Here is a 22,995-nt window from a genome sequence, read left to right on the forward strand (position 1 = left end):
TTACTACTACTTTATATCATTACAGTATATATATATTACATTGCTGTCTATACTCATTATACTGTACATTACATCTCTATGGCTTATGTACTACTTATTACCCTTAAATACCTTTGTACCCTTAAATTTGTACCCTTAAATACCATCAATATTATACCTCCAACTTCTGTTTTTTGGTGGGTTTCTTTTGCTCTTTTTTAACAGGTTTGGCTTTTTTAGATTTCACATATAAGTGGTATCATACAGAACCTATCCTTCTCTGACTTACCTTCTTAGCACAATGTGTTCAAGGTCCTTCCATGTTGTCACAAGTGGCAAGATATTATCTTTGCTCATGGCAGAATAATATTCCACTGTGTATACATACCAAAAAGCCCAAGTTTACAATGAAAACCTCCAACAGCCCAAAACTCTGAGACTTCACTAAGCAGGACCTTTCTGGTGCTGACCCACATTAGACATATTATATAGAATGAGGAAATGTCATATAAAATTCCCTTCCCAAACCCACTCATGCTAAGATTTTAGGTTGTTAGTTGTCACATTATATCCTTGCTTACCTTGATTCACAATCAATGTAAGAGGCATAATTTAATGCACCACTAAAAAAGGGAAATGCTACTGATTAGTATCATAAGCCATTGATTGTACAATGCAGCCTAATTCCAGAGATGTAAAATATGGAAAACTATGGGTACTGAAGTAAATTAAGTATGATATATTTGGTAAAAATACAAATGGAGAGGTAGTTTTTGAAAATTATTTCCATTCCTTGTCTACACAAACATAGTAAACTAAAACGTGTAAGGAAAGTTCTATCATTAGGTCCACAGTGAAACATGTAAGTATCATAAGAGAAAGAAGGTAAAGATTGTACATCTAACCTTCAAAACAAAATTTGTGAAATTCTCCTTTTCTGACAACGATAGATGGTTGTATGGAATCACTAGTTTTTTCCGAAATGCAATAAACTTCTGCAGTAAGTTACTGCTTCAGGCAATCAGGCCTTTAGGTCAGATCACAGAACCATATGTCAAATTTTCCCATCATGCTTTTCAACTTTAAAAACTACTTTGCATTCTAAGTGTTTTTATATTCCATGTTTTTACATTAAAATGCAATATTCTATGTATCTAACTATCCTTATTTTATGCAGAAATGGCTCCCAAAAGCACTGAACAAGTACTACTAATTTGCTTTAATGTGCAGTCTGAAAAACTCCACTAATGGTACAGCAACCATCAAGCTTCTGTTTGCTATAGGAATTTTTACACTTTATTGGTGCAATGACAATTCATTTATCTACTGAATGAAACGAGGAATGAATATTTTCTATATTAATAGCTTAATGGTTTAGTTTACTTTTTGGTTAGTAAGAACACAATAAATTATGTAATTTATGTAAATTATGTAATTATGATGGCAACTTATATTACTTTCAAACATGAACAAAATTTCTGAAACTAAATTATGACTGTGTAGTGAGGGAGAACTATATAAACTACATATGAAGAATATTTAGCATGTGTAAATGATTTGAACTATAGCCAGTATCATCACCTGTTACCTTAAAGAGCACCAAAAATTTCATTCAATTATCTAAATCTTTAAAATCTAAAGCTTTATTTAGAAATGAAAATTTAGGTACACTAAATTTTCCCTCAAGATCTTTACTTCATATTCTACTTTTTAATTTTTTAAATTATTATACTTTAAAAAATATTTTATTTATTTATTTGACAGAGAGATAAAGAGCACGAGTAGGCAGAGTGGTAGGCAGGCAGGCCCTCTGCCAAGCAGGGAGCTTGATGTGGGGCTCAATCCCAGGACCCTGGGATCATGATCTGAGCCAAAGGCAGCTGCTTAACCGAATGAGCCACCCAGGCACCCCCCTACTTCTTTTTTTAAAAAACAATTTATTTATTTATTTTTTTAATTAATGAGAGAGAGAGAAAGAAAGCAGAAGCAGGAAGGGGAGAGGGAGAGACAGAATCCCAAAAAGACCCCTCACAGAGTTGACAGAATGCTTGATCTCAGGACCCTGAGATCATGACCTGAGTAGAGTCAGATGCTTAACCAACTGTGTCACCCAGGCACCCCATATGCTACTTCTACTTTTCATAAAACTGTTTTTAATTTTGTGAATTCATGATTCCTTTGTTCATTCACTCATTGAACCCTTTTGTCACCACATGCAGCATAATGACAGATGCTAAAGATACTTCTGCATGTAGGAATTCCATCAGAACGAGAGAAAAAAAGTAAGTTAAGCAGATAACTATTATGCAAAACTGTATTTAATACTAATGAGATGTCGGGGTGCCTAGGTGGCTCAGTAGGTTAAGCGGCTGCCTTCAACTCAGGTCACGATCCCAGGGTTCTGGGATCAAGCCTTATGTCGGTCTCTCTGCTCAGAAGGTTCTCCTTCTGGGAGAGAGGGTGCGTGGTTCTCCCTCTCCCTCTGCCTGCTGCTCTGCCTGCTTGTGCTCTCTCTGTCAAATAAATAAAGAGTATCTTAAAAAAAAAAAAAATACTGGGGCGCCTGGGTGGCTCAGTGGGTTAAGCCGCTGCCTTCGGCTCGGGTCATGATCTCAGGGTCCTGGGATCGAGTCCCACATCGGGCTCTCTGCTCAGCAGGGAGCCTGCTTCCTCCTCTCTCTCTCTGCCTGCCTCTCTACCTACTTGTGATCTCTCTCTGTCAAATAAATAAATAAAATCTTTAAAAAAAAAACAAAAACTAATGGTATGTTATAGCCAGTCATGTGATCTGACATAAATCCTGAGGGATACCTAAGATTCTCATCAAAGAGCATAGACCAGGAAACAGTTCCAATACTCCAAGTGGATAAGAAGTCATCAGCAGAAAAAAAAAAACAAAACAAAACTTAATATGTGTTTACCACATGGTGGATATCATTTACACGTATCTCCACATTTCAGAGGAAACTGAGGCTGAGAGGTTACATACTTTACCTAAGGAGCTAGACATGGACTAGTATGCAGGTCTCTTTCAATTCACAGCACGATTAAATAACAGTGTATGTACTGGAGTCAGAACTATTTAGGTAAGAATGGAATACAAAGCCATGAATACTATTTTCAAGAGTTGGGCTTCCTTGCAAAGGCAATGGAGTATCCAGCAACTAAAAGTTTGGGAATAATACAAAAACAACATATTAAAACATGGCTTAGATACAGGAAATTGGAAGAATTAGTCTAGGAAGTTTATAATAAAAGCCTAGCAGTGGCAAATACAAGGGAAAGACCAGCTGCAAGACAGTCTTCTTCTTCTTTTTTTTTTTTTTTTTTAAGATTTTATTATTTGACAGAGAGAGAGAAATCACAAGTAGACAGAGAGGCAGGCAGAGAGAGAGAAAGAGGAGGAAGCAGGCTCCCCGAGGAGCAGAGAGCCCAACACGGGGCTCCATCCCAGGACCCTGGGATCATGACCTGAGCCGAAGGCAGAGGCTTTAACCCACTGAGCCACCCAGGCGCCCCTGCAAGACAGTCTTCTGACCCTACTTTTCCTCCCCTTCCTTAACCAAATAGTTACAGAACAGGTGCAATCAATTCGCATTCTGTTCATACAGTAATTTTGTTACTGAACAACAGTAGTTAATAACAAATAACAACAATTACTTTAATAGTCTGGTCAACTGAGAGGTAAAAACTAAAAATTGATATAAATGGAATATCTTTTCAAGCAAAAAATAAATTACTTGCATAAGACAAATTTTGATGATAGGAGTGACAAGAAAATTCAGAAACAGACTGAAAATTCAGAGCTCAAGGAGACAAAGGTTAAAATAAAGCTGAAGTTAAAAATTTGGATGACCAGAAAAATGGAAAAAGATAAAGAGAAAAATGAGCAGAAAGAGATTTCTGATCCACTCTGCATAGGAGAAAAGGGGAGAGGAGTTTATGAATTTACTTTTAGGAAAGTTCCATCTGAACACATCTCATTAACTGTCTCCTGTTTAAAGAACCACCCAATAAAAATGTGTGACTAGTGATCAGAAGAGAAGTCAGTGCTGAGCTATGGACATGAGACACATTCACAAAGATATAAAAGATGAAGCTACAGAAATGGATAACTCATATCACTAGGGAAAGGTAAGAGGGGTTATAAGGAAAAAAACCAAAAAGATCCTTTCCAACCAATAACTAAATGTCTTCCTTCTGGAGCTTTGGAGTGACTTCCCTCTGTAAGGAGGGGTGTGAAATGGAATCATGCTTCTGCTTTTAGCCTTATTCCACAATTTCAAATTCACAAAATTGCTTTACTGTACAATGTGGCTGACCCCAGGAATGGAAAACATAAACTGTTTTTTGGCCTAGAGTTTCTAAACTATGTAAAAAGATCTGTGGGACATGCTACAACAAATGAGTAACTTCAAAGCATTTCACTGTGCTTCTTCAGATAATATTATTTTCTATTAACCTATAACCTGGCCAAAGATGAAAAGGTTATTAAATTTCATAGTGGTATCCTCACAAAGCATTTATACGTGATTTTAAAAAGCAAAGATGTTATGCTAGATTAATTTCTAAAAAGCTTCCTACCTTAGAGCATATATGAAAGTATGCCAGTAGCACAAAATTTTTAAATGTGTTAAATAATAAACTTTGTTCCAAAATTATCAAACCCAACACTAAATTTAGAACCCAACACTATTTAATGTTAGGTAGCTACAATTTTTATTAAAAACAAAAAGAACTATTGTTTCTCCTTTTTCAATATAAGCTGTCAACAAATTAAAATCAAAGCTAAACCCAGAAAAGGTTACTATTATCAATTCTTAAGGGTTAGAGCACCAACTTTGGATTCTGACAAACAGGATTAAATACCACCTCCACCACTTCCTAGCTAGGTGTCCTTAAGTGAATCACTTAAAGCTTCTGAAACGTTAATTTACTTTTCTGTGAAACTGTAATTATAAAACCTACCCTCAAACTTACAACTTATTTTCAAATGTATCATCAAGCCACCCAGATAAAAGTATGGGTACTATGTAAGTTAACAGCTTCCCTTCTTCAGATCTTCAAACAATAATGGGAATTCCAATAGCTTACAGGTATTTAAAGCTTATTCTGAAAATTACAAACAAGGTGGCAGAAAAAGTAACACGATTTAAACATTAGATTAGGGGTGCCTGGGTGGCTCAGTGGGTTAAAGCCTCTGCCTTCAGCTCAAGTCATGATCCCAGGGTTCTGGGATGGAGCTCCACATCTGGCTCTCTGCTCAGCGGGGAGCCTGCTTCCCTTCCTTTCTCTCTGCCTACTTGTGATCTCTGTCAAATGAAAAATAAAATCTTTTAAAAATAAATAAATAAATACACCCAAAAAACAAATAATCCAATCAAGAAATGGGCAGAGGACATGAACAGACATTTCTGCAAAGAAGACATCCAGATGGCCAACAGACACATGAAAAAGTGCTCCATATCACTCGGCATCAGGGAAATACAAATCAAAACCACAATGCGATATCACCTCACACCAGTCAGAATGGCTAAAATAAACAAGTCAGGAAATGACAGATGCTGGCGAGGATGCGGAGAAAGGGGAACCCTCCTACACTATTGGTGGGAATGCAAGCTGGTGCAGCCACTCTGGAAAACAGCATGGAGGTTCCTCAAAATGTTGAAAATAGAACTGCCCTATGACCCAGCAATTACACTATTGGTATTTACCCTAAAGATACAAACGTAGTGATCCAAAGGGGCACGTGCACCCGAATGTTTATAGCAGCAATGTCCACAATAGCCAAACTATGGAAAGAACCTAGATGTCCATCAACAGATGAATGGATCAAGAAGATGTGGTATATATACACAATGGAATACTATGCAGCCATCAAAAGAAATGAAATCTTGCCATTTGCGACAACATGGATGGAACTAGAGTGTATCATGCTTAGCGAAATAAGTCAAGCAGAGAAAGACAACTATCATATGATCTCCCTGATATGAGGGAGTGGTGATGCAACATGGGGGCTTAAGTGGGTAGGAGAAGAATAAATGAAACAAGATGGGATTGGGAGGGAGACAAACCATAAGTGACTCTTAATCTCACAAAACAAACTGAGGGTTGGTGGGGGGAGGGGATTTGGGAGAAGGGGGTGGGATTATGGACATTGGGGAGGGTATATGCTTTGGTGAGTGCTGTGAAGTGTGTAAACCTGGTGATTCACACACCTGTACCCCTGGGGATAAAAATATATGTTTATAAAAAATAAAAAATCAATTAAAAATCCAAAAATAAATAAATAAATAAATAAATATTAGATTAAAAACACCACCTTTTAAAATTCTATTTGATTCTATATCCAATCTACTCCCGAAAGATTAAAAGAACATTTAGGGAACTAAAGTGAAGAGTGTTAGAATTTCACTTCACCAGTTACTTGAATTTAGCCCAGAAATTTGGTCAGTCTTATTCTTAAGTTACTAAATATGGTAATGAAATATATATAAAAATATCTACAAAATAGTCTTACAAAACTCAAAATAGAAACAGAAACACCAAATTCCTTCAAATTTGAATTCATCCATTTACTATTAAACCACTGTGTACACAAGTTTGGAGAATAAGATGCCCTCCCCCTCCCCCATTACAGAGTTTTGTACCCTGAGAATGCCAGATAACGAGGAACCCTGTCATCTCATTTTGAAAAAAATGTGCTATTTTAGAACAACATGGGGCAGGACTACATTAACTCCCATACCCAGTACTCTCTCCACAGCCAGATTCTAGCCACTTAAACTACTAACCACTATTTTAGTATATTTTATTTTAGAATAAAAACATGACAATCCCTTTAAAAACTTTTTAGCACTAGTTTTAAACGTGTGTGCACGCAACTGTGTACATTTTCGGTTATCAACTCCTGGTTATTTACCAATACAACACATGTGAACGCTACACAGCAACTTTTGTATACACAGGGATCTCCTACCAGGTCTGTGAATTACGGAGAATCTTGTTCTTTTATTATCACTTTCACCAAAGACCACAGAGGAGGGGGAAAAAATGGATTTCCAAAACTGAAGAGGCCGCCGACTTCGGCATATTCACATTGGGAAAGCGATAAAACATCATATTTCGGTGCAAGTTTACATTACAGGATATAAAAACACTTGGAGCAGAAAGTTCCAATTGAAAATACCCCCCAGGCTTACATTAGGACTTCTTAAACACCATTAAGGTGTGTTTCCTACATGGCTGTACTGCTTTGGAACTTAAAAAAAAAAAAAAAAAATGAACACTGTGAAATTAAGAGTGGACATCTCAAAAACTGTAACCATCTTATTCACAGATTATGTGTCAGTCACTTCTGAGTTTGTGAAACGTCAAGGCCTTCCCGGAAAATACTTAAAATTAGTAGGGTCCCCCACCTCCCCTGGGAATGGGCCCTCACAGAAGCCAAGGGAAAAGGAGAATAAGAGAATTAGTTCTATGATCAGATTTCTCATTTTAAACGCCTAAGAATTTAAGTCGTTCATCTGGTTTCGACGCTGTCACAGCACCGAAGATACAGCAAAAGGAGTTGCACAATCTCCCCTCATTCAGAAGTCCTAGCAGGACCGTGAAGCGCCACCAAATCGGCCCCCAGAGGGGCTCGTGCCAACCACGGCCGAAACCAACTATGGGGAGGGGGTCTTTTTGTGAACAACTCCGCTGCCTCCCAGGAACACGGGAGCTGCAAAAGCCTACAGCTAAAGCCGAAAAAAGAGGCGGGGGGGGGGGGGGGGGGGGGGGGGGGGGGAGGGAGAGAGACTTCCACCGGGAAAGGAAAAAATCGTAGACAACCAGAAAAGGAAGCATTTTGTTTCTGGGAGGGGGCGTAAAAGGGAGAAGTGAAGGTCTGCTTCTTAAGCGGTTTTTTCCCCCTTACCCCTACTGTCTCCCGCCAGGCCCTCGGGCTCACCACCGCCCTTGGGTCGCTCCCAGGCCGGGACCGGGACCTCTCTTGCAGTCCCCAGACCCGGCGAAGGGCCCCACGGCCCAGGCGGAACGAGAGGGTCCCCAGCGGCCACCGCCCCCCGCGCCCCCCGCCCCCGCCCGCCGCGCCAGGCGCCGCCGCCCGGCTCCCACTTCCTATTTTCAGAGCACACACCCTACATGGAGCCGAGCGAAGCGAGCAGGCCTGACAGAGACCTGCCCCCGCGCGGGGCCTCGGGTGACTGACAGGGGCAGGCACTAGGGCGCAGCGACGAGAAGAGGAGGAAGGGCAGCCGAGGGCACAGACCGATGCCCTTTCTGGGCGTCCAAACGCCGGGCTGATACGCCGGGGCTCTACTGGCTCCCCGACGACGGACTCCGCCGCCTCCGCCACTCTTACCTTCTCCTCATCAGACAACTGCTCGTCCAGATCCGCCATTTTCCTTCTGGCGACAAACCGCGGCGGCGGCGGCGGCAGCGGCCACCTGACTTCCCCCTTTCCGTGCGGTCCTCCGCGCCGCGCGCCTCCGCCAAGGGAGGGGCCCACAGCCCAGGCCGCCGCGCACGCGCCCGGGGAGCCCCGCCTCTCTCTAGCCGGCCCGTGGGGTCGACATGCGGCTGTGCGCGTGCGCGGGAGGCTGGACGGTCTGGGAGGTGGGGGAAGAGTGGCCTACCGCCGCCTGCTGCAGGCTTGTCAGCATCCTGAGTATAGGATTCTTTCTCCACTAGTGACCATATGGACCCAGTCTGCGACGAGTACATTCTGAGCCCTTGATTATGTTCCCATCAAGCCCTCAACTCTGCCAGCTAAAATGTGAAAAAGTGTACGAATAGAAGCTTTTTAAACAATCTGTTTTTTTAAATTACTGGAAAAATATTCAGTTTTCATTAAAATATGTACACACAGCCCAACCCATAATTGGAAGGTTGCTCTTGGTATATTCGTGTATTCATTTAAGAAATATTTATTGGTCCTTTATTGTGTGTCAGGTACTATGTTAGTCCCTGAATATACAACGATAAGTAAAAACAAGAGAAACCACTGTTCTCAAGAGGATCACTCTTCCCTAAACAAACACCGAGCAGCTGGGGAAGGCACTGTACTATTACAGGGGAATCCAAAGTTATGTTAGACATAGATTCTGCTTTTCTGAATTTAATTGCTAGATTAAATACAGAGAGCCCAGTAAAATTTGAATTTCAGACAAACGATGGATATATATTTCACGTATAAGCATGTCCCATGAAGCATTTGAGATATACTAAGAAAAAGTGTTCATTGTTTTCAAATTGTATTGGAATCCATTACTTTTATTTGCAATATCTGGGAAGCTTACTTGTGACACTTTAAGTTGAGCAAGTGAGTGAAGATATAGTAAAAGCTGTATTATGAAGTGTCCAGGAATTTTGTTAAAATGCAGTTACTGATTCAGTAGGTCTGTGATGGGGCTGGAGAATCTGCATTTCCAAGAAGCTCCCAGGTAATGCCAATGCTATAGATCACACTTTTTAGCATGGCCTTAGAATTTATTAGATAGGACTTAAGACTTTAATCATTGTGTTGCACACCTAAAACTAAATCAATGTTATATGTCAACTGCATCTCAGTTTAAAAAATATCTTTAAAACTTCATTCAGGGGGCACCTGGGGTGGCTCAGTGGGTTCAGCCTCTACCTTCAGCTCAGGTCATGATCTCAGGGTCCTCGGATGGAGCCCCACATCGGGCTCTCCACTCAGCAGGGAGCCTGCTTCCCCCTCTCTCTCTCTGCCTGCCTCTCTGCCTACTTGTGATCTCTGTCTGCCAAATAAATAAGTAAAATCTTAAAAATAAAAAACTTCAGTAGAAAATGAGAAACTGTTGACAACGTTTGAACAGTGACTTGACATCAGAAACATGTCTAGCAAGATGAATCTGACAGCTGCAGGTAAATGACACATATGAAAATACCTTCCCCAGTTCAAGTTCCTCTATCTATATAAAACAGTTACTAAGTAATTTACTGAGTGTTCATACTATACAAATCCCTGTTTCTTGCAGGTGGGAAGCAAACAGAATCCATGCTATTAAAAAGCTTATAGTCCATTCTGAGATAGAACAGGAAGGGGATGCTTGCTGACACAATTTCAGAAAAAGCGGGTGTTCTGTTGAGCATAAATGGTGCCAAGAAGATAGGATAGAGAAGAAGCCACACAGTTTGGCCAGGGAACTCACCAGATATAAATAAATAATATGTTCACTCTTTTATAGTTTACAGGTCATTGCTTCATTAATTTCTCACTGCAGCCTCGTCAAGTAAGGTATTTATCAGCATTATTATACCCATTTTACAGGAGAACAAACAGAGGCATTTGTTCAAGTTTGCAAATCAAGTGACTAAATTGATAGTAGAACTCAGCATCTTACTCTGTATCCTCCTTCTTTCCACTTTGAGATGTTTCTTTCTTCTTCTCTAAGGTCCACCAAATAAAACTTAATGAAGGTGATTACTCTCCCATCCTCCCAGTTTTAGTCAACATCACTTGCTGCATCAGCTTTACTTCTAGTTTTTTTTTTCCCCTTCTGTTTTTTGGGTTTCTGTTTACCTAGCAACACCTAAGGTTAATGTGTACACAATGGGTTCTCAGTAGATGGTGTTGTTTGGCTAAGAGGCTGCTCTCTTCCTCTAGAAACCTCACCCAAATTTGGTAATGCTTTGCAATAATTTGAGTCATGCTGTCTTTATAACCTTGGTGACACTTTATATGTGGTTCCTCATAGTGACACAACCAGCAGTTATGTATAATTTCTGATAATCCTTTCAAAAATTTCTAAGTACCATCCTCTTGAAACAGTTAATATTACAGAATTCATGTACCCTAGGAATTCTGGGAAGATTTTAAGCTGTCACACAAAATAGGTATAGATATAGAATAACCATTACATGACTGCCAGTAGAAATATACTAGTATTCATTTTTTTAAAAAGATTTTATTTATTTATTTATTTATTTATTTATTTGACAGAAAGAGAGAATGAGCATGAGCAGAGGGAAGGGCAAAGATAGAGGGAGAAGCAGGCTCCCCTGAGCAGGGAGCTGGATGTAGGGCTCCATCCTAGGATCCTGGGATCATGACCTGAGCCAAAGGCAGACATTTAACAGATTGAGCCACCTAGGTGCCCCAAAATATACCAGTATTCTTGATAATCAGTTATTTTATGAAGAGAAAAGAAACAAAATATTATTTCCCCACACAATTCTACCTACTGAGAATTTCTATCCTTTTCTCATTTAATTTCCAAACTCACCTTTCTTCTACTTATTAGTAGTAATCTTTGCCTTCCAAATTAACTGAAGCAGAACCTGAGTTTTTAAAAAATTCTTCCTTTTGTAGTGTTTGTTGTTAAATTACTTGTATGCATCTTAATCTGTTTTCCTGTGGATGTGCTCTATGTCCTGAACTAATTTTAAGCTTATCAAGGTCAGAAATTACCTAATTTCATAGAATCAAAATCTTAGAATACACCTAGTGCAAGCCTCTCATCTTACAGGTAAGTCGAGCCTTAGATAAATTAAATGACTTGATAAAAATTGTACATCTAGCTGCTACCATTTGAGAACCCAAGTGTCCTGATAGATTCATGTACCTTTCTTAATACTAATACATAGTTAATATGTACTATTGTACATATGGATATACACATTATATTTACATACATACTCATGTATACATGAGTATACATGAGTTATGTATACTCATGTATAAGATATATATAAATATAGTTTGATCATGTAATGTGTAATAAGATGATAAATATTACAGACTGAGCACTAAATGGCTACACAGGATATCGACGTCTATAACACCACATTATTTAATCTCTGTACTGGAAAACTGATATCTGTAGTTTAAAAGTGTGGCTTACCTCACTTCTGAGAGAAAAACCACCAGTGTTACACAACTAATATTTGGCTGTTTGTTACTCTCTCATGATCAATGAACACAACGGGTCTCAGATAATATTTTTTTTAAGACTTTATTTATTTATTTGACAGAGCGAGATCACAAGTAGACAGAGAGGCAGGCAGAGAGAGACGGAAGCAGGCTCCCTGCTGAGCAGAGAACCCGATTCGGAACTTAATCCCAGGACCCTGAGAGCACGACCTGAGTCCAAGGCAGCGGCTTAACCCACTTGAGCCACCCAGGCACCCTCAGATAATATTCTTTATGGCAATAGAAAACTGTCAAAAATCATATTTAAAAGCAATTGTCTTTCTAAATCAAGTAATTGCCTAAACTATTGATCACTTGTAGTTGAGTGTGTCCTACCTATAGTCCACTTCCTCAGCTATATTTGAGAAGGCTCCCATAAGTGGCACCCTTGCAGAAAGAAGACTGACATGAATCATTCTAGATATATCAAGGAATTATTGAAGAAACTCATTTTTAAACTCTTCCGCTCTCCTGAATACACCGTTCTTCATAATTTGGTTCCTCCCAACTTCGACAAACCCACCTGTGCCACTGCCCCCAGTGCATATGTCATTGAAACACACAAAGTTATTCATTTAGGAATCACACTCTCTCACGCCTTTATTAAAGCAATTTCTAGAACATTCTTTGCCCTGATCCTTTAAAATTCAATTCAGTTATCCCTTTTTCTTTTGAAGCTCACATTGAATCCTCTAAAGCTAGTAATTTCTTATTCTAGAGTCTCACGGAAGTTTTCCGTGAATTTTGTCATGTATCTAGTGGTTAGGTGTACAGATTTTATAAACAGTAAGTCCTAGGTTCTGATCTTGGTTCCAGCTTAATTAGCAGGGCAACTCACTCTGGAAACTTCGGTTTCTTCATCTACGCATTGAAAATAACAGTGGTCCTCCTTCATAGCTATGTTGTAAGGATTTAATGAGAGCATGCACCAAAGCAGTTAGCACCAGGCACAGGCATTATTAGCAAAGTTCTCCATAAACATTAGCTGTAATCACCATATTATAATACCAATCTCTCCTTAAGGACATAGCCCATTCCTTAATAGCTATCTGACAAATAGAGTCTGGCATATAAGTGCTAAAACAAAACAAAACAAAACAAAACAAGACAAAAAAAAAAACCCAAAACTTTGTTGGAATGCATATTGATTGAAATACTCTTTCATTGCATATCCTTATATGGGAGCTGAAAAATTGAGCTAGCCAACCTCATGGGTTTTAGAGAGTCCCTTAAAATGTAGTCCTGAGACTCCAGAACAGGAGAGAAAAGGTTTTTTCCAGCAATCCTCAAATCATACAAATACTACTGCCTTTTACCACTACGTATTCAACCACCAGTGAAATATCTAATTAATTTCCTGCTCCTTAATTTCTCAGTCACTGTAAGTTCAAGTCTTCAGGATCTTCATGCAATGTCTCAAATGAGGTACAGGGCATGGGGACTGCCCAAGGTGATCCTGTAGGGTGAGGCAAAGAAAGACTACAGCCTATATTTATTTCCATTTACTTATTGGAATTATTATTACAAAATATGTCAGAAAACATTTTTTTAAAGCCCAAACAAGCAAACAAACACAGTCTACCTCTTCCAGATACCATTCCTTTTCCTTCTTCCCATGGGTAACCACTAACCTGAATCTGATGGTCATCAGTCCATGTACGTCAGATCTTTTTCAATAAAGGCTGTTTCTTTTTCATCTTTTTTGTCTACTTAATCTGATACCAAATTCAGTAAGCATTTCTGGAATGAACTAATGAGTATGATTTCTTTGCATAGTCTTAAAAACAACATAGATAGAGAATATTAGACTAATTTATTGCTTTAAAAAAATCTCCCTGTGGGATGCCTGGCTGGCTCAGTCAGAAGAGCATACGACTCTTGATCTCAGGATCGTGAGTTTGATCATGTTGGGTGTAGGGAGTACTAAAAAAATAAATAAATTTAAAAAATTAAAAAAAAATTTTTTTAATCCCCCTATATAGCAAACAGAAATGGTGGGGCAGGAGTGAAAAATTAAGTCAGACTCAACATGGAAAGGTAAAGTGACAGAATGAATAGATTTGTTGGTAGTAAGTGAAAGACAGATCTAATATCTTTGATTATTTTTTTAGTTTTATTTATTTATTTTGAGACAGAGAGCTAGTGTAAACGTGTGCAAGCAGGGGGCGGGGCAGGGGCAGAGGCCAGAGAACCTCACTACTCTGAGATGGTGAACTGCGCCAACAACAAGAGTCAGACGCTTAACCGACTGAGCCACCCAGGTGTCCCTAATGTTTTTTATTTTTTATGCTTAATGTCTGACAATGCTTTTAACTCTTATTTGGACTCAATAATAGCAGAATAGCAGTATAATGGAAAGATAAGTTTGTCATTAGTGTCTTCCCAGGCCATACCAACCTGCAATAAAATTGTTTTTCTACTTCAAGTGAATCCAAAGAATTGCAGGAGAACCTGCTTGAATCTCCTTGTCTTGGCTCCTTGGGAGACCACAGTGATCTGCGGACATTTAGAGGTACTTACACTGCCATCTTCCTCTGCCTTCTCACATTGGCCTTTACCACCTCTGCAGCTCCCCAGGTCGTCAGACCCCTCCCAATGTAGCTCTGCCATCTTTCCTCCCCATTTGGGGCTGCCCTCATGGGCTATATGGCTTAGTGTTTGTGTCACCTCATCTTCTTCTGGCGACTTTAACTGCACCCATTGCAGGCAGGTGCTGGATGACCCCTAGCCACAGTCCCAGGCTGTGTGGGGAGGAAGCACTCACTTTTCTTCAGTTTTCTCCCATGAGCCTCTTCTGATGGATAGAGCTGTAGCAGACACTGTATGTGCTCTGAGCAGATCCCCTTGGCATCACTTTGACTATCTCTGTGCTTCAGTGCCTTTTGCCCATGCTTCATAGAACCTGAAATTATTCCTTGGAAGACTGCTTCTTTGTTTCTGGGACTTTCTTGCCAGCAAACACAGGCTAGGGAACTGGGAGTTTAGGTCCAGTGGAGCCCCTCTTACCCAATGGCTGTCAAATGATGAGCACAAAAACCCAGTTCCCTAGCCTCAGATCAGAACAACTCTGAGGTGTAATTTATATTCCAGATTTCCCCAGAGGGAGAAAGCCAATCTCAACTTGCCTTTTCCCTTTTCCTAGGAGTGACTGAGGTATTATGAAAAGTTATCAGATTAGAAACATGAGAACAGCAATAGAATAGAAAGTAGGTTTTGCACATGAAAGCATTTGGATCCACCAGATTGGAGGTGGGAGGCCAGTTATCAAACATGGAGCACCTCATCAGAATTAGAATAGCCTTGAGGATAAGCCCCCAAATATATTTTTTAAAGATTTTATTTATTTGACAGACAAAGATTAGAAGTAGGCAGAGAGGCAGGCAGAAAGAGGTGGGGAAGCAGACTCCCCGCTGAGCAGAGAGCCCGCTATGGGGCTCAATCCCTGGACCATGGGATCATGACCGGAGCCAAAGGCAGAAGCTTAACCCACTGAGCCACCCAGGTGCCCCTAAGCCCCCAAACATTGATTTGGTTGGACTTTAATCTACTCTTGCCTCAGTCAGATTAGCCCTGGAAATAGAGTAGGGCTAATTTTGTAGGTGATTTGAAATGTGGAGAGAAACAGAGCAAAGCCAGAACTCACCGGAATTGGGTTTGACACTGTGCAAAGCAGAGAGGCGGAGGAGAGAGAATGTTGAACCACAGGACATGCTCTATGTCCTAAAGTAACTTATATTCTGGTTGTAAAAGGCTAGAATTCAAGATATACAAAAAGATAAGCCTACAAGGCACTATGTGATAAATACAAAATAAATGGCACAAATGAGAAATGTTTTCTTTATAAGTAGGAGATTGAATGTAAAAAATATTGAAACTGGATGGAAGGAGGAAATACAGGCTTTTAAATTCTACTCTTAGGTATATCTTCATCTGATACACTGCCTATTTCATGACTGAAGTATGACCTTAAGGCATATTGCAATGTTAAACTATTCATATTTACTTTCAACCTGAATCTTAACGCTTTCAGAGAAAAATCCAGATTTCAAAGATAAGGGTATATGTGGTTACCTCTATGAGTCTATCTGCTTCTTAGATGAGTCATTTTAGAAAATAGTTTCATGATTTCACAATATTTGACATAGTAAACCAAAGTAAGAGATTGATATATAGGAGAACATATAAGCATAGACATTTTGAGTAGTGCTAAAGAAAGGAATGTCTGCATCTTGGGAAAGTAATTTCCTTTTGTAAGAAAGCATCATATTTTCAGTCTAACATTTCTGTATTTCAACTTATGGGGGAAATAGCTGTATGATTTCTGCCAATTAGTGAAATCATCCTGGGCCTCAATTTCATCATCCATTAACAGGGAGACGAAAGTAATGCATCATTGTGTTTTGTGAGGATAAAGTAATATATAAATGTTGCATACTTTATAAATACATGAAGCATTACTGTTTATAATTCACTGTCAAATGGAAATTAAGTTCTATTCATGCATCTTCCTTGTGGAAACCATAATGGATATATAAAATACATCCACCAATGTTTACCTTTTCATTTAAATGAAACATTTAAAAGATAATTCTTGGGGTGCCTAAGTGGCTCAATCATTGGGTATCTGCCTTTGGCTTGGGTGGTGATCCCAGGGTCCTGGCATCAAGCCCCGCATTGGGCTCCCTGCTTGGTGGAAAGCCTGCTTCTCCCTCTCTCACTCTGCCTGCTTGTGTTCCCTCTCTTGCTGTGTCTCTGTAAAAAAAAAAAAAATAAATAATAATAATAATAATTCTCCCTGTCTGTTTTGATATTGTCCTATCTCATAATTGTCATGGATAAGAAGGCCTTAATGGAATATAGGAAAGAGTACTGTTTTAAAAAATGCATATTTCAGCTCTGTCTTTTTTCACTTATAAAGTCCATTGAGAGTGAAACAGATGAAAGGGATTAAGAGTACACTTATCATGATGAGCACTGAGTAAGGTATAGAGTTGTTGAATCACTGTATTATACACTTGAAACTAATATAACATTGTATTAAAAAGTCTAATGGTCCTAGATAAGTCTCTTAATATGTTCACCCAATTCAAATTTAACATGTTCACCCGATTCAAAGACTTACTGTGAAATTTGCATGAAATAATGTATGAAGGGAACTTTGTAAAAAGTGCTGGATGAATGTAAAGAATTATCATTAAAGTACATTTTGCCTTGTGACACCAGTAACCTGTCCTTCATCTTTTTTCCAGTTGTGTCTGTAGTGTACTCGAGTCTGGTAATGCATGAACAGTTCTTCAAAACATTCGCTGTGCTTCTATTATGTATCAGCACTCAATTAGTTGGAGATGTAGCAATGAACAAAGCAGACATGGTCCCTGCCTCATTAATTATTTGGAGGAGAAACAGATAGTAGACAAATAATCATTCAAATAACTATGTAACTACAATTGGGTTAAGTGCAATGAAGATAACACACAGACTGGAGTGTGAAAGTTGGGAGATAATTCTCACTGAGTCTTCCATGTTTCTGCACTTCTTGGAAGCAGACTGACTTCCCTTTGTTCTGGATTATCTTTCTAAAGGTAGTTTTTATAGCAAACAACCTTGGAAGATAATGTCTTCCTCCAGATCAAAGCATAGACATGTTACTTCCCACTCTAAAAGATTTGGGTTCCTGAAGCCCAAGGTTCTTCTTCAGTAATGCACCCTATTGCACTAATAAGCTTCCATCTGGATCCATTTCTGTTACCAGATGAGACTCAGGCATAAGAGAAACTAATGCAAATATGCTGATGTTCTTGGTGCTTGATGTGCTATGAGTAATAAAGCCCTTTGCCTCTGAGCAAGAGATCTTGTGTTTTCTGTCAGCATCTATGAAGCTGTAGCAGGCTAACTTGTTAGCTTGAAAGCAGAGCAGAATCATAGACCCATTCTAAAAAAGGATTGACATTTAAGCCTCTGGTCTAACCTCCCTCCAATTCATTTTTAAAATAAATTTTATTTTATTTATGAAATGTTTCAAATATGCAGACAAGAATATAGATTAGTATAATAAACATCTGCATATTCACAGCCAAGCTTTTTCAAATGCTAACTAGCATTGGCTCATATTTGCTTTAGCTCTGATACTTATGAATAAAGCATTACCTACACAGTTGAGGTTCCCTGAGTCTTCCTCCCTCACCTCATTCCCCTCTACCCCTCCCCCCTAAGGTAAACACTACCACCAGTTCAGTGTGGGTCATTCTGTGCTGTGTATTTCCCCCATAAAATATCTAATTATTTTAACAAGTTTATATGTAAATGGATGCACAAGGTGATTAAGAACTTTGATGTTCAAGCACATACTTCACTGTGTAAGGACAGGACAATATTGCCAGTGATAAATGAAGGCTTCTGGGAGAACATCAACTGAACTGTTTTGGGATTACAATTTGGCTTCAGCATTTCTGTGAGTTTATAAGAGCTCTGTCAGGGGAAGTCAGGGGGCAAGGCCATGGGGAGTCCCAGAAAACACTGGGCCACCATAATTGGCACTAGAATGTGGATCAGGTTTGAGACATCTGAAGAATAAATAAGGGGAAGTGTGGGCTTCTTGGTGTATTGGTCCTGAGCTCACAATGGCTGACCTCCTGCTCTCAGGATCAGGTTGGAGCAACGCATTTCTGTGGGATGGAGTGGATGTCCTCAGATGGTCCAACAGATGGTCTTTGGCCTGGACATGCAGGAGACAGCAGGAACTTCTTCTGCACACAGGCAAAGCAAGCCAAATACAGACACAGGCCTGATCCAGACTTACTTTGGCATTCAGCCCTCAGATTACAACAGGCATTTTTATCCTAAAGGCCCTTAGTTTGTCCTATTTCTTAAGGCACACAGTTCTTCAATCCGGACATGCCCCCCTCTGTGTCAATTGCATAGGTATCATCTTGGTGTCTTCTTTTCTCACTACTCTGTGTTGAATCTGTTTGAGATCTATTTTGTGTCAGGTCTCCTATTTTCTGTATCCAGTGACTTCCCTTTTTGATTTACTCTTGTATTTATAGAGCATACAGTCCAGAGGTTTCCTGAGAAAAGGTATTTAAGAGGTAAATTTTTGCAACTGTACATATCTGAAAATGTTTTTGACTCTCAATTCTTTTTTTTTTTTTAAGATTTTATTTATTTATTCGAAAGACAGATCACAAGTAGGCAGAGAGGTAGGCAGAGAGAGAGGAGGAAGCAGGCTCCCCGCTGAGCAGACAGGGGCTCAATCCCAGGACCCTGAGATCATGACCTGAGCTGAAGGCAGAGGCTTAACCCATTGAGCCACCCAGGCGCCCCTTGACTCTCAATTCTTTTTTTTTTTTTTTTTAAAGATTTTATTTATTTATTTGTCAGAGATAGAGCACGAGCGAAAGCGAGCACAGGCAGACAGAGTGGAAGGCAGAGTCAGAGGGAGAAGCAGGCTCCCCATGGAGCAAGGAGCCCGATGTGGGACTCGATCCCAGGACGCTGGGATCATGACCCGAGCCGAAGGCAGCTGCTTAACCAACTGAGCCACCCAGGCGTCCCTTGACTCTCAATTCTTGATTGATAGTTTGGATGTGTATAGAATTCTAGACTGGAATTCATTTTCACTTAGAATTTTTAAGAAATTGTTCCCTTGTCTCTAGATGTGTGTGTGTGTGAGACCTTCTCTTTGTCCTCAGTGTTCCAAAATGACACAATAAAGTGACATTTATGGGCCTGTTTTTATCCAGATTAGTGGGCCTGTGGTTCTTCCAATCTGGAAAATGTCGTCTTTCAGTTCTGAGAAATTATTTAAATTATTTCATTGATGACTTTATTTTTCTACTTTCCTTGTACTTCCTTTCTGCAATTCCAGTTATTTGTACAATCTACCTCTTAGATGGGTCCTCTACTTTTGAAAATCTTTGCTTTCCTAGATTTATATATCTTTTCACTTTTGTCTGGTATTTCAAATAACAGCCCTGACCTACCTGATGACTAAGTTTTCATTTTATTTGTTATCTGTTCATGTTTATGAGTGTTTGGCTAACTAGTCGAGTTTTACATTAGAAATCTCTGACCAGGTCATTTTATGATTCTCACCTTGTTTTGGTCAGAATCCCCAGAGCAGACTCTTCTAATCTCCTATCAGAAGAGGCAAGACCTAGCTAATAACATTTGAGAAGCCAAGTGGAAGAAGACTGGATGTCTCGGCATTCACCATCTAGATGTTCCTTTAATTCCTATTTTTGGCATGATATTGTCAGCCTCAACTACGCTTGGTGTACCCATTCTAGAATCCCTTTATGTTATCCTTTCCAGGGAATAAAATTCCAGTCATCTGCTACTGTGGGGACAGCTCAGCAGCACAGAGCAGGGAGGGACCTGCCACTCAAACAACTTTCGTCTGGTCCCTGTGATTTGGGGCCTCTGTTCACCCTGTTTCCAAAGGTATTTGGTGCTATCAAGTCACAGGCTCTTGAGTATTCTGTGGGTACAAATGAGGTTGATTCTCGGGTCTTGCCACCACCACTTTAGCTTCTTGAGGTTCCCAGGACTGCTGCAATCCTCCATCTTTTTTCTACCCTCAAAATTTCTATCACTGTTGTATCCTTTCCTTTTCCCCCACATTATCATGTGTTTGTTAATTAAAAAAAAAAAAATCCCTTTTGTTGGGGTTTTGTGAGGAAAGAAAAATATATGTATTCACTTCACCAGCTTTACCTAGAACTTCCAGTCCATTTACGAACATACTGTTGCTGGGAGGAGCACCCTACTTCGGTTGTGTGGGTGCAGTATTTGTCATGTGAGGATATTATTCATAGTTTGGTTTTTGTTTTCTTTTTTAGTTTGCCCAAACACTGTATTTTTCAAAACATACATCTGTTAGCGTGGCTCTCCCCATGTAACTTCTATTTCAGCAGCTTCCTACATAGCTATTAGATAAAGATAAAATTCTTATGCATGATTTTTAAGAGCACATCAGTGGGGACAAATTTACAGTGAAATATATTTTTTCAACACAGTGTTGTTTTGTTTCGAATTCAGACGGAATGTGAATGGCTGGAGGCAAGGTCTGTGTCTCCATTTTACCGTAGGTCTTGCAGCAACCTCTTGTCATTTTACATATTGTCTGCTCAGTCCCTGAGGTGTTAGAGTCATCTACCCAGGCTTTGCATGTTTTGGCCTCTCTATCTTATGTTCCTACCACACGTCCCTCATTCTTTCCACTTCACCACACTGGCTTTCTTTTGGTTCTTTGTAAGCCTGGAGGAGATCTGTCTTCCTCTGGGCTTCCTCTGAATATGCAATTTGCTCCATTTGTGACGCCTTTTGTCTCTTTAACGCTGCCCCCCTTCAGACCTCTTGTTTCTTTAGTCCTCTGAGCTTCCTGATCAGGCCAGATCCCCCATCATAGGCCCTCCTAGCACCATAGAACTATTTTACATTTCTTTGTACGTTTTTGGTTGGTGTCCACTTCCCTCAACTCAATTATAAGCTTCATAGGATAGGATCTAGGTCTGTTTTGACTTCTGTTGCATTTACAGTGCCTAGCACAGACTTTGGCTCAGGGTAGGTACTTAATAACTACTCATTAAATGAAGGAATAAAGCTAATATCTGAAGGATAAATAGGAATTAGCAGATGGAGACTGAGGAAAGAGTCTCTAGGCCAAACAAACATATGAGAATGAGCTTGGTGGATTCAAGGAACTGAAAGACAAGGGCTGTGACCAAAGCCACATGAGCCAGGGGAGGTGATTCTGGATGAAGCTGGAGGGACCAGCAGGGGCCAGATCACAGAGGGCCTTTTGAATGATGATAAAGCTTGTGAACTTTTTCTGAGGGCAACGGAGAGTTTTGTAGGGGAGTTACATACCCCAAATACTATGAGGAGACTGGGCTGGAAATGGCAAAAGTGGAGGAGAGGAGGCTAGTTAAAAGTTTATTGTTCTACTCAAGGCGGGGCCCCTGGTTCGGACAAGAAAGAAGGTAGTAAAGATGGAAAGAAGTATCAAAGAATATTTTAGAGGCACATTTTTTGATAGATTGGAGTTGGGAATTGGGAAAAAAAATTGTCAAAAAGTAAATATGCAGGTTTTTGGCCAGACCAACTCGGGGAACACAGATACTATTTATTATGCCGGGAGCAGATTTTGGGAGAAAGTAAAGAACATCAATTTTTGAATGCTTTTTTCAGTTGCTCATGAGATATCTGAGATGTGTTGAGAAGACAGTTGAACAGAAGAGTCTGGAGCTCAGAAGAGAGGTCAAGATTAGAGATATAAATGTGGGGGTTCTCGGCACAGAGTTGTATTTAAGTCATGGTGGTAGATGAGTTTATCCAAACAGAGGGTGGAATGGGAAGATAAAGGGCCTGAATATAAGCAACCCAAAGAAGAAGCTAAACTAGTAGGATATTGTGGCCCCACCATGATGTCTACATTTGCAGTTTTGTTACAGGAGCAGGAGTAGACAAAATCTGAGTTGGGTATGCTTTGATGGACTGGACTGGAGGATCACCTGGAGTGGGGCTCATTGGGGGTGGGGTTAAGTAGGTGAGAGGACAGGATCCTGAATGCTCATCATGTAGGTTAGGTTAGGGAGAAGAATTGTGGGGGAGGCGCAGATATTACGGATTTCAGGAAATGAAAAGGAATGGCCAAGTCAATGGATAAGGGTAATGAGGATGGTGGAGGGACATATAACTGAGTAAGTCAGGTGAAAGTACTTTGTGCTTTTCAGGCAGCAATAAAGTAAGTCATTATTTGAATTGTACAAATAAAAACCCAAACCAACAGCCACTAAACTAAGAAAACAAACTAAAAACAAAAACAAAGGTTACTGTGGGGCATCTGGGTGGCTCAGTCCCGTAAGCTTCTGCCTTTGGCTCAAGTCATGACCCCTGGGTCCTGGAATCAAGCCCACATCAGGCTCCCTGCTCAGTGGGAAGTCTGCTTCTCCCTCTGCCTTGGTGATCTCTCTCTCTCTGTCTTTAGCAAATAAATAAAATCTGGAAAAAAAAAAAAACCAAACCAAAACCAAAACCAAAAGTTATTGCATTGGTTCCTTTGTTTAAGCATTCAG

General features: G+C 39.9%; 1 protein-coding gene across 1 annotated transcript in view; it reads right to left on the minus strand.

Moving 5' to 3' along the window:
• The window catches only part of CAPZA2 (capping actin protein of muscle Z-line subunit alpha 2), a 62,508-nt gene extending 53,947 nt beyond the window's left edge, over positions 1 to 8,561 (minus strand). Inside the window, exon 1 of the mRNA XM_059396523.1 lies at positions 8,345 to 8,561. Within this exon, the coding sequence (XP_059252506.1) occupies positions 8,345 to 8,383 (39 nt within the window). The 5' untranslated portion in view covers positions 8,384 to 8,561. The remainder of the gene's footprint in view (positions 1 to 8,344) is intronic.
• Between the last annotated feature and the right edge of the window lie 14,434 nt (positions 8,562 to 22,995).

Source organism: Mustela nigripes, chromosome 4, assembly GCF_022355385.1.
Source record: "Mustela nigripes isolate SB6536 chromosome 4, MUSNIG.SB6536, whole genome shotgun sequence".
Taxonomy (NCBI): domain Eukaryota; kingdom Metazoa; phylum Chordata; class Mammalia; order Carnivora; family Mustelidae; genus Mustela; species Mustela nigripes.